Below are 16,922 nucleotides of genomic sequence, written 5' to 3' on the forward strand. Positions count from 1 at the left end.
CTCACCAGATGGAGCTGCAAGCAGCACAAACTGCACCTCATTAATCAGGCCGGACCTTCTGTGCTGCTGTGGGTGACTGACTGTTCGACTGAGGTTAAGATGTGGGGAAAAAAAGGCGCAGAAGCCCCGAAATCTTTGAACTAGGCAGTGGGAAAAGTTAAACTAAATAATACACTCAAGAATTCTCAGAAAATGTCTTTTTTTTTCCTCTCAGAATTTTTGTCCTCATCCTTTCTGTAGGTCTCTGTTCTTCTTAGAGCTATCTTGACCTTGTGATATTGTCTTTAAAAGTGAGATAATTGGGCTTTTGCAAACCATACGTCTTTGTTGAGAAGGATTCGGGACAATCCTAAATAATTGTAGTAAGTATTTTTATTTTACATTTTCAAATATAAATACAAGAAGAAATAAAATAACTTCTAAAAAAAAAACAAAAAAAACATGACATTTCATGATCAATCACAACTATTCTGACAATGTGCTGATATGACATTTTGTGCAATGACGGGGTCACTGAGTCATTGCACAACGCAGCGGCTGTACGTCTCCTCCCGCACTTCTTCTTGAGAGCTTTGATGTTTCTCCGCTGGGTACCGTGCGGCTCCGTGGTTCAAAATATTTTGGAGGATGTCTTTGCTGTCACTAGTTGGTAGATTGTAGAAAAAATACTGAGGAGCCATCTCAATAAACCTAGCAAGAGAAATGCAAATACACAAAGGTTGGTTATAAGCAGGAGAGGGGAAAAAAAAAAAAAAAGAATTAATCTTGAAAGTAACTGATACAAAAATAATATCCATTTTCAATCTTGTTTTTAATTTGGGTTGCTTTTGAGTGACGGCCATTGTTGTTGAAAGAAGATTTACAGTATTTAAAGGAGCTTACGGTATCTGCTGCTGACATTATTTGAGATGTAATAAAGGGAGTCTCGCAGTTTAGCATGTGGAAACTAAGAGAGCATGACAAAGTCTGCAGAGCTTTCTCTTTCTCATTAATCTGCAGCTCCCACATTCCCAGGGATCTATGCAATCCATAATCCCCTTTCCAACCAGCTGATACTCACAGACAGGATTATGATACCTCCCCTCACAACCAGCATGAACTCAGTATTCATATCTGGTCCAAATGGGAGATGGAATGTGTCTGTCTGCTTACTTTTGATTTCAGTCTGGATGAAAAGACTGTTGTGCGCTCTGTTGTTTGGATACAAAACAAGTGAACTGTTGAGAAGGTAAACGTTAAGAAGGCTTAGACTTACTGCCCGGGTGTTATGTGGGATACAGTGCGGAGACAGTTGTCCTCAGAAAACGAGTGCTCGTGGTACAGCACCCACTCCGGCAGGCCCAGTTTGGGACTCTTTGCTCCGTATCCGGACAGAGGATGCATCTGTGCCACATGCTTGTGGGTTAGAATTAAGTAGTTCCCTGATCCATCAACATCCCGAGCCACCTGAAAAATATCAGTCAGCTGTGTTACCTCAAAACAAATAAAGTCACAACCATTGACATAAAAAGGGAATTAAAACTCAACAGACTGGTAGAACGCTGATGTCGTAGTAGTACAACAACAACATACTACAAATGAGAAATCCTCAGATGAAAGCTTTTGGATAAAACATTCAAAATAGTTACCGGACCGACACAGTCCTGAGAAGATGATCATGATCAATATTTTATGATTATAATAATCAACTAGGGAAACTTTAAATAAGGCAGCACAGCTCACTTTACTGCATTGGTGCTCTAAAACATGTGTTTAGTGGCCATGTAGAGTTGTTGTTACTGACCTGCATGAAGAAACCTGCCAGCAGGGCTCTCTTAATGTTGACGGTGTTGCTACGAGAACCAAAGGCCGGCACTGAGACGGGCAGCTCGATCCTCTTCAGAGTGTCGGAGAGCTCAGTGCGGAGAGTGTCGGCCATCAGCAGAGCGGCGTGGGCCAGGTAGAAATCCTGACACCACTTTTCCACGTCACAGTCTGGAAAAGACAGGATTATTAAAAGGACAAGATCAGATGAAGAAGAGACCTCCCAAAGCATCCGCACGTGCAACTGTACATGACTCTCTAAACTCACATGGATCCTCCTGGAACTGCTTGAAGGCCTTGTAGATATTGATCAGGGTGAAGTGGTCTCCTTCTGGGTGCTGGAACTTCATGTGGCACTGGGTCGCCTCCGGCCTCAGGTCCACAGCGGGAACCAGGAAGCACGTGGGTGCTAAAATAGCCGAAAAACAAATAAACTGTCAAGGCCAATGAGACCAGCGAACAGGACATTTTGCTGCATGTGTCGAGTGTTGTGTACATGTTACCTGTTAGCATGGCAGCTATGATGAGCACCTCGCTGACACAGTCAAACTCACAGGACGCGAGCAGAGTCTTGGCCATCTGGGGCTGCAGGGGAAACTCTGACATGATGATGCCCATCTCAGACAGGTTCCCGTCGTTATCCAGAGCTGCCAGGTAGTCCATCTCCTCCAAAGCCTGCATGAGGCCTTCAGGATCTGACGGACAAAGGTTTTCAGATTTCTACATTTTGAAAAATAATCCTGGTTGTTAATTTGGGAGCAAAATACAAAATAAATCTGGTATTTTTACTCGCCTATTAATTATGTACAAATACACTTTGACTAATCTATTTTGGACTATTTATGCTTTGAGACTATAATCCCAAATGTGACAGACTGGGACAATCCCTCCAACAGTATACTGGCACCCTGGTGGGCACGCTTTGAGTAAAAAGGCAGCAGAAGATTAGGATTAAAATCCTCACCAACATCTGCCATGCATCACTATGCTAAATGAGGAGCCCCCCCCCCCCATCAGGGTCAAAGTCAGACTTCACCATAGCTTGACATATTAAAACAGAAAACTCAAGAACCCAGACTGAAACACGAGGTGAAGTTTTTACTTGGCATGGGGAAGAGCAGCTGAAGAGATCTTCCAACGAACTTCCTCGTGAGCACAGCTTTTATTGTAGAGCGTTGCACAAGAAATAGGCGTACACATCAGCAACAAATGATTGAGCGTATCTATACGTACATACGTAGTGCGTGTGTACGCAACTCTTTCTGGGACCTGATGTACCAATGTGTGATAAGATGAAGTTACACAGCAAGATAAAAAGAACATGCTCATTACTGAGACCTATGACCTATATGAGTGAAGAATACGTGAAATGAAAATTATATTTTGTACCCCCGAGGTACAAATGACATTTTCTGTTCTGTCATTCCAGCAAACATGTTTGTTTTTTTGTTGATGAACACAACAGGAGAACAAAGCCGAATGGACACCCCCACATGCCAACACTATGTCTATGCTCTGATCAACTAATGGGAGGCTCAGAGTGTGTGTGTGTGTGTGTGTGTGTGTGTGTGTGTGTGTGTGTGTGTGTGTGTGTGTGTGTGTGTGTGTGTGTGTGTGTGTGTGTGTGTGTGTGTGTGTGTGTGTGTGTGTGTGTGTGTGTGTGTGTGTGTGTGTGTGTGTGTGTGTGTGTTTTTGTAAGTGGGGGTGAATAAATCCGGGGACACAAAAGCGCACGGAAGCAGGTCAGCCCTAAAAAGGATGCTGGCAGAAGAGGAGCTGTCAGTTTAGCAGAGGCACGCCTCACTACCCTCTAATAAAAAAAACCCTCCTGTCTTTCTGGAATCAAATGAATGGACTGAATGAACCATGAATTTATCTCAGTATCACAGAGGACATGGAAAGTGCTAACTGCTCTTTCGTTCAGCTCACCTGGCCTGTCGATCAAGTCACACTGACGCAGTCCAGCGATCTCCATCCTCTTTAAGAAAAGAACGGTGGAAGTGATATCAGACTCTACGATACGAGGGCGGATCTCAGCAGGAAGCTTCCTGTCCTCTGGATACAGACAAAAACACTTCCCTGTCAAAACGGAGAGATCATGTTTTTAGATTGGATGCCCACAGAGGCGGGGATTTGTCAGCCTGAGAAATGCCTTTAATGTTTTTAATTGTTGCATCGTCTCACCCGTTGGACCTGCCAGCTGTCTGCGACTCAGGGCTTGACCGGTGCTGATTGGCTGAATGATGACAGAGTTTGTTCTGATTCTGGGGTTGTAAACCTGAAACAAGATCACAGTTACTTTGCACTGAAGGTTGAGCAGACACAAGAAGTTCCAGGTGAATTTTCTTAATTACAATGACAATTACATATTCAGATATCAAAAGCATATATTAAACCCTTTCAGTAAATCACCTGAATATATCTCTCCTTAGATTTATATTATGATACACTCTATTCTGCTATACAATACATGGAACTAATGTACACTGATAAAAGTATTAACAACAACTTTCCATGGCTTGCTTTCCTGTCATTTTAAATCGTAAGATGACCATTTCATCAACAAATCCACTTCTTCAGGAGTGTGTAGACCAGCAGCGACACTTACGTATCTCTTCTCAAGCCCTGCATCGACAACAAAGCTTATCGAGTGAAGAGCCCAGAAGAAGTCCTCGTTTGGACTGGATGTGAGGAAGACTCGACGACTCCGCCTGGTACCCGCCTCCCCCGCGTTCGGCAGACTCCCAGGCTGACTGGGGTGCACAGCGACGGGCAGGAGCTCCCCCAGATCAGGGGCTAAAGCGTGCCTTTCACGACACAGCGTATCGTAGGCCAGATCTATCTCCTGACGAAAGGACAAGGAGAGAGTTCAGATGTGTTTGTCAGTTTGACATGATTCGATATGGTTAGGATACGATATGATCAGTTCTGATGCGACAACAACAATCAAACTTTATTTGTATTGCACTTCGCAAAAGGAGCAGGAAAAATAGCTTACTTTATTTACCCTAACACGATTCCTTACTGTCAGAAATGATTTAATATGAACTAAAATGATCAAATTCGAAATGATGTAATATGATGAGAGAAAATATTGAGTTATTTCCGACTGTTTCATCTGCCATGTGATGCTTTTACCTGCGTTGACACCAGAAACACAACCACATCACCGTCCTCTTCAGAGCGGTGGATCTCCAGCACCAGACGCAGCGCGGCGCAGAAGTAGCCGTCCCTGGTGCTGCTGTACACCACCTCCCCTGCAGCAGGGCTCTCCAGGCGGATCAGAGGAACAGCAGAGCCGGTGAAGTGTTTCATCTGCTTTGGTACTGGGTCGACAGCTGTGAGGAGGACCACGCGGAGGTCCCGCCTCTGCAGTGCAATGTCTTTCAGGAGACCCTGGAGAACGTCCGTGGCCACAGTCCTCTGGTGGGCCTGGTCCACCACCACGACCCCGTACCGCTCCAGCAGAGGGTCCGACATTATCTCTCTCAGGAGCATGTCGTCTGTGCAGAACCTGTGGGTGGGAGGAAACGTCAACACTTTACCTTCTCATCATCTGTAGTACAGTTACAGCCTGAAAACCAAACTGGGGTTCCCAAATGAACAACCCCAACCAGACCACCTCCTCTCCTTTCACTTTACTTGGTCCATTGATTCTTTTCTAGAACTGTCTCTTTGACCTCCTCTCTCTTTTTCTCTTTAGTTTTTTAGTATTAGTATTTTTGTTTAATTTGTTTCTACTTTTTCATTTTCTCTTTTTGTTTTTTATTGCCTCTATATTCCCTCCTATTTTCTTTCATTCAAAGAACAGTCATTCTCAGCCTGCGGTCTGGGCCGTCCGAGGGTGATGCTTTGTCTGTGCTGAGTTAGCATTGCAGGGCGCCTGTAGCGTAGCGTGTGCGCCCCATGTACAGAATCAAGTGGGCGGCCCCGGTTCAAATCCGACCTGTGGCTCCTTTCCTGCATGTTATTCCCCACTCTCTCCCTGGTTTCAGACTCTGTCCACTATCTCTACAACAAAGGCAAAAACAGTCCAGCCCCCAAAAAGTAGCATTTCAACTATTAACTTAAACCCTGATAACACACTTGCTGGATCGTTAGTAACATACCAATGTTTGAAAAACATCTTTTGTCATCTAATTCTCAAAAAAAAAAAAAAAAAAAGTAATAGCATGAAATAAATTCTCAGCTCTGTTTCACAGTAAACCTCTGGGATGAGAGGGGTGGAACAATCCTCAGTAAGGCACCTTAATGAAAAACACTTTGTCCACACATCAGCCGTGTCCCCATTAGAGTAATTTACTCTAATAATTAGTGCGAGGAGTGGATCCTTGCCTGCTTGCTGACTGCTGTTCATCTCATCTGCCTCCCCTCTGAGTCTTTGTTCCCCAGCTGACTTAAGAGGCACCCACATGAGGGAAGGAGACATATGGGGAGACAGGGAGCCGGGCAGCTGTGGAGGAGCCCCCTGAAAAGACCCCCCCAGCCTATTGTTCACTTCTCTTTTGAGAGTGAAAAAGGCGGGGTGATTTAGTATTGTGTGCCTCGGTAGTGCATTATTAAAACCCTACAGCAGTGACCAGCAGTATGAGAAACACTTATTTTATCCACAGAGGAAGAAGGAAGAGCTGCTTTGGTTTACCTGAGGACTGTGTCGTTAGCGCAGCAGGTCTCCAAAGGGATGTTGTACCCGACTTCATGGCCGATGTTGACATCCATCTCATCAGACACCCTTAAGGCGAGATCTACCGCCTGCTGTGAATGAGTCTGGGTGGAAACCACCAGACCGTGCTGGAAGTGGACTGACAGGCAGAATTCAGCACACCACTGAGGAATCTGCTTAGAAACAAGAGCGAGATGTGTTTTATATCATGTTGAAGACAAGGGAGCTAACTGTGTGAAACCCAAGTACGCAGACAGTTTACCTTCTTTTTTAACAGTGTAATATCCAATACGTTTGTGGTAAAACTCGAGCTTGTTGTCAAGCTTTTCTTTTGAGCTGAATATTTAGAAAAGGAGGTAAAGTCTTCAAACTCAGATTTCCTTTGTTTGTGAATCAAAAACTTTGCTTCCAGAAAACAAATACTTAAATCTCTGTTTAGTAAACAGCAAAGAAGTGTGACACTGCCAGACAGAACATGTTTCCATTAAATGTGATATTTCTAGTTGTAGTGCAATACTAATTGTCAAATCCTACGCAGTACCCACCTGAGAACTTCTCCCAGTGTGTGCAGAGCCACTGACAACCACAAACTGTCCCTTGGCCATAGTGTCCATGAACTCACATTTAGCTCTCCACACAGGCAGCTCTCTCCTTTCTCTTAGCAACTTGTAAAACCTGGAGGAATACGGCAGTCCGTCAAACTGATTAAGCTCCAAAATATCCTCGTATTCTTTGTTTCCCTGGGTCAAAGCTTCGGAATCTGAACAGCAGGCTGCTGCCCCCTCAAAAAAGTCCACGTCTGCTATACTGGTAATTTCCTGCGCCATCTCAGTTCAGCTTCCAGGCTGGTTGGTTTAGAATTCATTTACAGATCCACAAAAATGAAGTGTGCAAATCTCCAGCTCTCAGTAAACTGTTGGACAGCACACACAGTGCCTCAGCAAGAGAAGCCAAATGAAAGTCTCGCTCGCCAGGCAGCCAGCCCAGTGTTGTCATGTGGCCACTAATCCCATAGAAGTGCAGTCATCAACAGATGACTCACAGCAACACACACACACACACACACACACACACAATGCTGATGTAAGAACAGAGATAGATGGGCAGACACTCGAGAGGGGTCTGGTGTTTACTACAGAAACTGGTTCACACAAGCTTTATAGAACATAACATTCATTTTCAACTAACTGCTTTTTAAAACAGGTGAAATTATATGGAAACTGTTTTACGAGATTGATAAATTCACTTTGTAAAACCAAAAACAACCACGGTTTGCATAAAAGTGTTGTGGGATCTTCAGAGGTAGAAACCTTATCTACACGAGTAAATAACAATATGCTTGTGTTGATGATTTTTAAATCTTATCTTATTTACATTATATATTACTGACGTAAGAAATATTAAAAATAGATATTTTTAAATCTGTTATGCAAGTAGTAAAAAAAAGATTTATGCAATGTGAAAAAAAAATTTTATAATTTTTTTTAAAAAAAATATATTTTTCAGGAGAAAAACATGATCTATATTTTGGGATAATTTTACACCATTACCCAAACTTCTTAATAGAATTAGGCCTAGAAGCAGTCCTGTTTTTGTTAAAGTGAGGTATCTGACACAAAGTACAATATTTACTGTTTATGAGTAGAATTCTTTATTTATTTACAACAAGTAGCCTAATGATACATTAGTGTCATATTTTTTAAGAATAAACCCAAATGATTTTTTTCTGTTTTTAAATAGACTAATAGTTTCAGGAGATCATGCAAGTTATGTTGTTATGGACAACAAGTTTTACTTTATTGCATCTCTATCTTTACTTTTAGACTACTGCCGGTTAAAACAGATCTATAAAGAGAGGGAGACAATTTATTTAGCAAGGTTCTCCCAACACTTTTTGAGTAGTATTTTTGTAATATATTTAACATAAAACCTTATTTTTAACGCGTTTAATCTTTCTGGATTTCGACAACTTGCCTGGCAACTGGTTCCAATAGTCTGGCACAAGCTACTTCTTCCCGTTTCTTTAGCATCCTCATGCTAAGATAACTTAACAGGAGCTAAATTACTCGAGGAACGAGTGTAAAATATTTCATAATAATTCTAATTCTTCTGTCGCCACCAAGACATTTACACTGTAAAAAGAGATGCACATTAACTACTCACTAAAATTGAGGCAACAGATTGCAAACAGTATTAATTAAATTTAACTTTGTTAAAAGTTTAGTTAATTAAAGAGTTAACATACTCATTTGCTAAATAATAATCTCTTCAAATTGAGTAGATTCAAATGAAGCCCACAAGCAAATTAACCAAATTGAAACAAAATATTAAGTAGATGTCACGGTATAGAGCTGTCAGCACAAATATGTCGTGCACTTGTATTGACCTGGATAAAAGATGTCAACCAGTCGACGGATGATAGTGGCAATAATGATGCTTTGCTGCTGTCAATATCTGAACATATGGGCAAATATATACAATTTTTGCAATAACACTGCAAATTTAGTTATTAAAAACAAAAGATGTAATAAAGGCACATATTTTGTCATTCTAATATTAAATTTTATGTAGTAGAAGTGGAAGAATTGATTGATTTCATGACAAACAAAACAAACAAATTGTCTTTAATAATATGATCCGATATATGAGTTAAACCTTAATTAAACAAAAGTATGATTTAATCGATTAATCAATTGGGATATTCGATAGAATACTCTATTACTAAAATATTCGATAGCTGCAGCTCTACCTGTAACTTAATTTTTACACCTCTCATCTTTGTACCTTCCCTCACAACAATGTCATTCAACAATATTTGTTCCAGGGATTTTCGTAGAAAAATTACAGATAGATCTTACCAGAAGCAGTTTGCCATCTGAGATCATGGTCTACCAGGTCACTAGAGAGTGAAGTATTGCTTATCCACTTCTTCATCCAGCACACTTCTATCACTCTGTAGGAACACCAGGATCTTCTGTCCTGGGTTGAAGGTTCTCGGCCTGGCTGATTTGTCATAACAGGACCTGTTGCTGCTGGGCATCCACCATGTGTGATTGGGCCAGCTCGTCCATTTTCTCCAGCCGCTCTCTCATCTGGATGACACAGAATACAACGTTAACAGATCCCACCCTCCCAGATCTCTCTTAACAGTGCAAATGGGCCCCAAACTTCATGTCCATACAAAAGAAGAGAAACTAGTGGAGGATTTTGGTACTTACCTGCATGCAAAGAGGTAGAGCAGCCATTGATTCCAGTCTGTACCAGTGTTGTGTACAAACTTGGTCTGGTTAAAGTAGTAGTTCAGCAGAGAAGACAAAGTTAGTTCCCTAATTATCACAAAGGAAGCACATATTTGAAATAGAAGAAGCTGGTTTTTCCTTTATGGATTTTAGTTTAAAGACTTTTTGATACTTAGAAGACTCGTCTGTTATAACCAGCATAAAATGGTTTCCTGTTTTGCATCTCTCTACAGGACCAACTATGTCCATCCCAAGGCGCTAAAATGGGGTGACAATAATGGGTAGTGGTTAAAGTGGAGCTCTTGGGTCGTTTAAGTAGATGTTATTTGGGACTGAGGGCAGCTTTTACAAAACTGAGCAATGCAATTTTTAATGCCAGCCTTATTTGCGTTTGCCCAGATGACCCAAAGGCAGGCATGGTGTTTCTAGCTGCAACACTGACTCTTGTTGACCATAGACGATGCAATTTGTAAGATACACTCGCCAATTATGATGTCCAACAGAGAAACAAACTTCCTGTACATCACTATCTAAACACTCCCAGAGTCCAGCAAGCGTGGTTCCACTAAATTCAATGTTTTGCATTTGCAAATGCAAAACATTTTGCATTTGAATAGAACAGTCATTTTTAATGAGAGGATGTGGTACAAAGCACATTTCAACAACAAGGCAATTCAAAGTGCTTTAAGCGACATCAAAAGCAGCTTAATTAAATAAGAAATATTAAAATTTAAAAGTCACTAAAACAAAATTCACAATCACAAAAGAACCTAACCCACCTTCACTCACTGTACGTGGCAAAGGCCTCCTAGATTGTTAATTACTCAAAAACGTTCATCATGTCTTCAATTATTAAGGCGTTTTTGTTTCTTTTTTCAGACACAAAGTATCAGAGTTGATGTAGCTCTTTACCTGACAGTTTCAGCGAATGTCTCTCGTCTTCTTCAGTGTCTCACTGACAGCCGGCAGATCTTGACAGCCGGCACTTGCGGCACGCCCAGCAGGGCCGTCAGATCCACGGGGATCATCTTTACATATGAACATCATTTGTATGAAGTTTGAAGAGTTAATGTAGCCGAGAGAAGTAAAAAGCTAACGTTATGCGCTCGCGAACTACACCGGGTCGGTTTGTAATGACGTCACGACCGTTATGCTTCATCGATCTAATCAGCGGATTTGACAAGATAGCTAAACGTTAGCTTAATAAGTTAACCTAATATTTACAAGAGCACTGAAAAACATGAATATAGGCTGTAAGGAGGATTATGGAGAGAGTTCCAGGCGTGATGACGTGTAATGTCTGTGACAACCACTGTAGTTTCAGTTAGCTACTCGTTAGCAACCGCTGTTTAAGGTTCACTTAAACGATTGGCTAACAAGGGCCCCATTAAAAGGAAAGGTAACACAGACTCACCTTAAACATGGATGAGGCACACCATCCTGCTACACAAACTTATCATTGCATGCCTGAGCGATGCTTGGGAGCGGTGAGGTACCTGTTGTAATAGTTCAATGCCTGGTCCAAGTTCACGTGAACAGGAGAAACCAAAATGGCGGCGTATTTGCCCGTCTCCTGGTCCTGTCCTGGCATCCCGAGAGCAATGTCCAGGGAAAGATAATCCAAAGGCACTCTTCTCTTTGCACTTCACTTACAACAAATATTCACTTCTAAACCGGAATGATGAAAAGTAGTCCTCATAGTAAGCTGGGCTAGCTAAACTCGTTCATGGAGAGGCATCCACTGAGCCAGCGAATGCTAAAATGTCCACGTGCTAAACTGTTTAAAAGTACTACAAACACCTTACTGCAGGACAAACCTCGAGCTGAAAATGTCCATATGTGATCTAATAAGCATGAAACGAGTGTCCATTTACTGCCCATTGGGTTAACGGTCAAGAAACTCATTCATTTACTTAAATCGCTGCGCACCTGTCGAGGTGTTACGAAGTTAGCGCATCTTCTTCCGGGTTTTTTTTCACTCATGTAAAGCACTTCCTCTTCACAATAAAACCAAAATAAAATACACCCTAAATCATTTTATACTTAACTTGTCTTTAACTTAAAGTCAGGTACTTTTAGCAATTTGCAAACCCCTTTAAACAAATGAAACCGGATTTTTCATTGGTAAATTTTTAAACTGGTACTTTTACTTGTGTTTAAGTAAATTTGTTTTTAAGTAACAGTACTTTTACTTGAGTATAATTTTAGTACTCTTACACCAGGGTATTCTCTGTTGGCGTTTATTGTTTGGCTAATCGTTGGAATTTCTTTTAGGGGTGGGACTTTAACGCGTCGATTACAATTAATTAATAACATGAACATAATTTAATCACAGTTTGCCTCTTAAACAGCGCAGAACTGTTTGTCATTGCTCCGTGCTCGCTTCGCCACAAGTACAAACAAGAAGCATTTGCAGCCCAAAGTCGACTAAATGACTGGCTTCAGGACTGAATTATCTTGTTGCAGCCTCCTCTGATGGTTTAGGGACTTTTGCACTGTGAAAAACCTCCCGTGGCCCTGTGTGATTTTCAAAAGAGAAGCAGACACACTGACTTACTGACAAACACACCTCACTCCTGTAAAAGTGGTTGTTGGTACATGTTATATTAAACTATTGCACCGTTGAGTTCAACTGTCTCTCAAGTTCTTCACGGAAGGATGAGGATCAATAGGCTGCTATACTAAACGATGGAGATGTCTTTGGGTACTGACCATGGTCACTGTGGATTAAATCAATCCAGGAAGTAAATTGAAAACATATAGATGACTGAGGGTTGCGTTAAATAGGGGGGTTGGATAAAATAGCACTTGCAGGACGTTTGTTACTTTTATAGTGCGTTTGTGTTTTTACTTTTATTTGGCAGTTTCCATATGCTTTTGAATGTACAGCGTTTCTGAATAGGTTTTGCATTTTTAAATTGTTTGTCATTAGCTCAATTGCCGAACGTTTGACCCCTTCTAGACACTGTAGATCTGACCTTACCTTCAGTCCCATTTTCAAGCAACTCTGTACAATTGCTGTCTTAATTAGTTAAATTGATACCATAGTTTCCTGACTTAGTTCCTTTTCTCAAAATCAAGTACATTAAGAAGTGTGAGTTTTTGTTGGTAGCTTTTTGTTTTGCTTGTTTATCCATTTTAATACTCTGACATAAGTGGTTTACTTTTTTTCCTCAAACTGAAACATATTTAAACCATGGAGTGTAAATGATTTAAACTCACTGATGGAGATTTTGTGATGATCGGAGTTGTCCACCAGGTGACAGTGTTGAACAATTTTGACCATTTTGACAAGCGTTTTTGAGGTCTTGTGAAATTAGATTTGAGAGGTCCAATAGAGTGGATCAAGGGAAAAACAAAATCCACAGTTCTTGTTTTGAAGTAAAGTCGGTGCCTTGTACTTTTCATAACTTTCGTACATTCGTCACACTTATCAATATTATTTCTCTGCAAAAGGATGATGATAAAAGCTGTTTCCAAATTAGAATATTTTAAATGATCAAAGTTTTTGTTTGGTTGCTCTGATACTGGCAGAGTTGTGTTTTGCAGATTGAGCTTTAGGCACACTGATATCAAAGGCCAGAAAACAACGAAGCGATTTATTTATTCAAAAACATTGGAGAGCTCAAAATGTGTATACTTGAGAACTCTTACTGACCTCTCACACACCATGTGCTTTGATATTTTTTGTTTTTGAAACTTTAGAAACTGAAAGCGAGACTGAAATGAAAACAAGTTGTTTTTAACAGTCATAAAGGATCCTTTATTTGGCTCTGAAGTCTTCCTCAAAATCTCAGATTTCAATATTTCCCACAAAATTTGTCTCGCAAAGTGTTAACCTACATGTTAAAGGTTAAACATTTCAAAGTTGTGTTTTCACCGACGACTTTATTTCGGTTTTTGCCCTCAAAGCAGTTTTAATGAGTCTTGAGTTTTAAAAAAGGACAAAACATGATAAATCAGGACTGACGTACAATATTTACACTTGACAATGGCTTTAAACATGTTACACTAACATAAAGAAACACAGCACATTTGGGGTTTACAAATGGCATAAACATTGAACAACAAATTGACACAGAACTGAAAAATATTTTCATCAGAGAGCAGTCAGTCAAACTGACAGACACATCAGACCTCTCCCAAAACACATCCAACAATTTCTCACACACTCTTGTACTTGAGTGCAACGCAGAAGAGCAGAATCTCAATGACCTCAATCATTCTGCAGATGTGAGAGGACATCGGCTGCATTGGGAATCTCTATATAAAATACATTGTGAACAAAGTGAAAACTGGCACAGGGGAAAAAGAACTCTGCCTTAAAGTTGTTACCAATTGAATCCCTCCTTGTATGACAGAAAGTCAACCACCATTTGAAATAAAGGGAACTGAAACTTAACTGGATCTACAGAAACACCATCAACGTATAAAAAAAATCTCTGAGTTAAACAATAAAAAAGCCATACAAAATTTAAATGGAATGTAATGAAGGCAAAAAAAGCAAAGACAACAGAAGAGATATGGTAAAACACCTTGTTAGACACACAGTCGAGGTGGAGCTTGGCAAAGCTCACAGCGCTGAAGTCATTTTACTTGGCTTGCACAGTCAAGGGCAAAGTGAGTGTAACTGTAAAACATACAAACACCAGAGTTATTATTGAATCATTTGGTGTTGATGTCATTCTCTGGAACACAATCAGTCTGTCAAAAATGTGGAGAGTGCAGCGTCTGCCAGTTATCAGGGGAGCATGTCCAGGGTCCAACACGTGCCCCGTGCCTCAGAGGTCGAGTGTGTAAGAGCCAGGCTGACGTGTGTGAAAAGAACTTTTCCTTTTTGTGCAAAAGTGAACTTATAAGGAAATAAAAGAGCCTGAGCGTGAGACTGTAAAATGAGCTGATCAGATGAATCCAACAATAAAGACGTCGTCAACGACTTTCATACGAGTCCGCTGTCTTTAGACAACAATAAAAAAGCTTGAAATAAAGTTTGTAGAACCTTGGCAGCATGGATACAAAAAGAAGTATTTGGTTTTGAATACATACATGATACCAAACCTAATCCACTCTCACTAAAGCAAATAAGCTCCACTCACGACTTGATGAGTTGTGCACCACTTCCCTTTATCATAACCGTTGTCCAAAAACAAACTTTCGGTGCTTTAATGATTCAAGCAACTTGACCGGCCTTAAAAAAAAACGTACATTTCAGCATTCAGAAAAAAGTACAAAAATCACCAGCAATGCAAAAGAAATATTCTAAAACACAATGATTCCTTCTTTTTTTATGCTCTGTGCACAGATCGCCAGTACTGAAGTTAAATACTTAAATAGATAAATAGTTCATTGGTACCTGAGTGAGGACATCAAAGCACCTTTTCGAGGTGTAGCACCAAGGTGTGACATTAGCCCCCTTCAAATGAGACTCTGTTCATCTGCTAACTGTCCAAAATGTCTTACAGAGTCTCAGTAATTAGTGCAAATGATAAAGTCTCCATCTGTTGGCTGGAGATCGACTCGTCCATGACGTCAGGAGCTCAGCAGTCCCTCTGAATCTTTGGTGGTCTGTAGGGCAACACCGGCACAGGTCTGAAGTGGAAACACAAGCATGAATTCTTATTGGCACAGTTACTCTATGTCTGCACTGAATGCTGTTAGGTGAATTATGACGTGTCAAAGATGTATCCTTTTACTGTGGATCCTTTTACTATACTATACTCAAATACACTTCCTGCAGGAAACATTTCATAATATCAAACTGTGTATATGGTGAAGACTCTTTCTGTAAGATTCCTAACAGATCTGAATAAAGCCAACAACAATACTAAGAAAAGGGCTAAGGAGACATGCTATTCCTGTCACGTTGCAACTACCTGCTGGGTAAAGGGATGGTGGGTAAAGGTCTGGGCACTGTGGGGATAGGTATGGGTAGGGGTCCATTTCCAGGAAAGTGGACTCCCGCAGGTGAAGCCCGGTGGCCCAGCCGAGAGCTCCTCCCCAGTGGGTCTGCAGGTAGGGGTTTCTGGGGTGGACTGGGTTTCTCAAAGTCCTGAAGAAGTAAAAAGATAAGTCAGTCACTTCAAATGTTCGCATTTTGACTGGTATAAAGTCAGGTTTGGACGTTGTTGTTGGTGTCAGTCAGCGATACATTTGACAGACATTTGACAATCCGTCTTTAGTAACTTTCAAAATAACATTACTCCCTCAAATTAAGTTTTAAAATGTCACACAGGACATGACTCTTATCTCGAGTCACGTGTACAGAAACTTGAATGATCCAAGACCTTCTACATCTCATTAAATATGCATCAGCTGTAGACGAAAGCAGACACATTTCACTAGAGGGCACTGTCTTATCAGTTTCACCTATGAATCCCCGCAGCTGACATGAGATGAATCCCAAACCTCCTCTTCCTCTGTGTGTGTGTGTGTGTGTGTGTGTGTGTAGAAGGTTATCTGAATGGAGGTACCGTCATGTGTTACTAATCTACAGTGAGGAGGAAGCAAGCAGTGATAAGCATCTGCTACCACACACACACACACACACACACACACACACACACACACACACACACAATTGTACATGCTCAGAACCTACCCTCACACGTTAAGACCACAACAAACACTCAAGAGGTACAGTTGGACAAACAAAGTGAAAAACTTAGTGATAGTACTCAGACAGCTGGAAAGTTTGAACATGAGTCTTTCACATTAACATACTGACTTATGTTTCAGTGTAAATACTGATGTGTCGCAGTTTAGGCTACAGTGAGCTTGCAGCCCAATACCACTGTTTAAGGTGGAGAGGAAGCACATTTTCACAGCCTGATACAAAGATCTCCGATTAAAAATCTGCAATGACTGATAATCAAAACAAAATTAAAAATCATATGAGGGAGAGGTTGCTGTTTGAAGAAAGCAGAGGAACTATGTAATTAGGACAGAAACACGGCACACATCTCCAAAATACTTATTTTTCCCGTCAAATGTCCCTCCAATTGAATATATTAAATTAATTATGATAAACGATGCCGGAAAAAGAAAAACAGTAAATGATGGCATTAGATTAGAAAGTTCTCGCTTCTTCTTGAATCCAATAAGAATTTATTTAAACAAATACAACAATAAAGAACTGCCTCATCATAATGTTAACAGAGGAGTGTGAAATAGCCTTTAGGCTAAGAATAAAACTGCCTCCCCAAAACTGAAAATCTGAA

At 40.8% G+C, this 16,922-nt stretch overlaps 2 protein-coding genes across 8 annotated transcripts in view; both read right to left on the bottom strand.

The window, feature by feature from the left end:
- Window positions 1-354: 354 nt before the first annotated feature.
- On the bottom strand, window positions 355-11,694 carry dhx32b (DEAH (Asp-Glu-Ala-His) box polypeptide 32b). 6 transcript variants are annotated; one of them, XM_079362711.1, is made up of 12 exons: window positions 11,120-11,694; window positions 7,012-7,141; window positions 6,446-6,639; window positions 4,942-5,317; window positions 4,412-4,648; window positions 3,988-4,081; window positions 3,733-3,882; window positions 2,307-2,498; window positions 2,072-2,212; window positions 1,784-1,974; window positions 1,256-1,446; window positions 355-690 (listed from the first exon to the last, which is right to left on the bottom strand). In XM_079362711.1, exons 2-12 carry the CDS (start codon window positions 7,078-7,080, stop codon window positions 519-521), a joined length of 2,007 nt encoding a protein of 668 aa, XP_079218837.1. In that variant the 5' UTR covers window positions 7,081-7,141; window positions 11,120-11,694; the 3' UTR covers window positions 355-518. The 6 variants fall into 6 exon arrangements, with proteins under 6 accessions (XP_079218837.1, XP_079218836.1, XP_079218838.1 ...); XM_079362710.1 differs by lacking the exon at window positions 11,120-11,694 and adding an exon at window positions 10,618-10,668; XM_079362709.1 differs by lacking the exon at window positions 11,120-11,694 and adding an exon at window positions 1,061-1,165 and having other exon boundaries at window positions 600-690; window positions 7,012-7,861.
- A 1,763-nt stretch (window positions 11,695-13,457) lies between these two features.
- The window catches only part of adam12b (ADAM metallopeptidase domain 12b), a 72,840-nt gene continuing 69,375 nt past the window's right edge, over window positions 13,458-16,922 (bottom strand). For both annotated transcript variants that reach the window (XM_079362704.1, XM_079362705.1), the window contains exons 22-23: window positions 15,579-15,754; window positions 13,458-15,294 (exon numbers count right to left, since the gene is read on the bottom strand). In XM_079362704.1, the coding sequence (XP_079218830.1) occupies window positions 15,243-15,294; window positions 15,579-15,754 (228 nt within the window). In that variant the 3' untranslated portion in view covers window positions 13,458-15,242. The remainder of the gene's footprint in view (window positions 15,295-15,578; window positions 15,755-16,922) is intronic.

This window comes from Symphodus melops, assembly GCF_947650265.1.
Source record: "Symphodus melops genome assembly, chromosome: 15".
Classification (NCBI taxonomy): Eukaryota; Metazoa; Chordata; class Actinopteri; order Labriformes; family Labridae; genus Symphodus; species Symphodus melops.

Bases quoted from the DNA above. Each gene is read 5' to 3' on its own strand.
- dhx32b (XM_079362707.1), bottom strand. From the start codon at position 7,293: ATGGCGCAGGAAATTACCAGTATAGCAGACGTGGACTTTTTTGAGGGG. The intron at 4,082-4,411 runs GTAAGTGTCGCT...ATCTTGTTTCAG, and splicing joins CAGGGCTTGAGAAGAGATAC to GTTTACAACCCCAGAATCAG. The intron at 2,499-3,732 runs GTGAGCTGAACG...TTTGTCCGTCAG, and splicing joins TGACTTGATCGACAGGCCAG to ATCCTGAAGGCCTCATGCAG.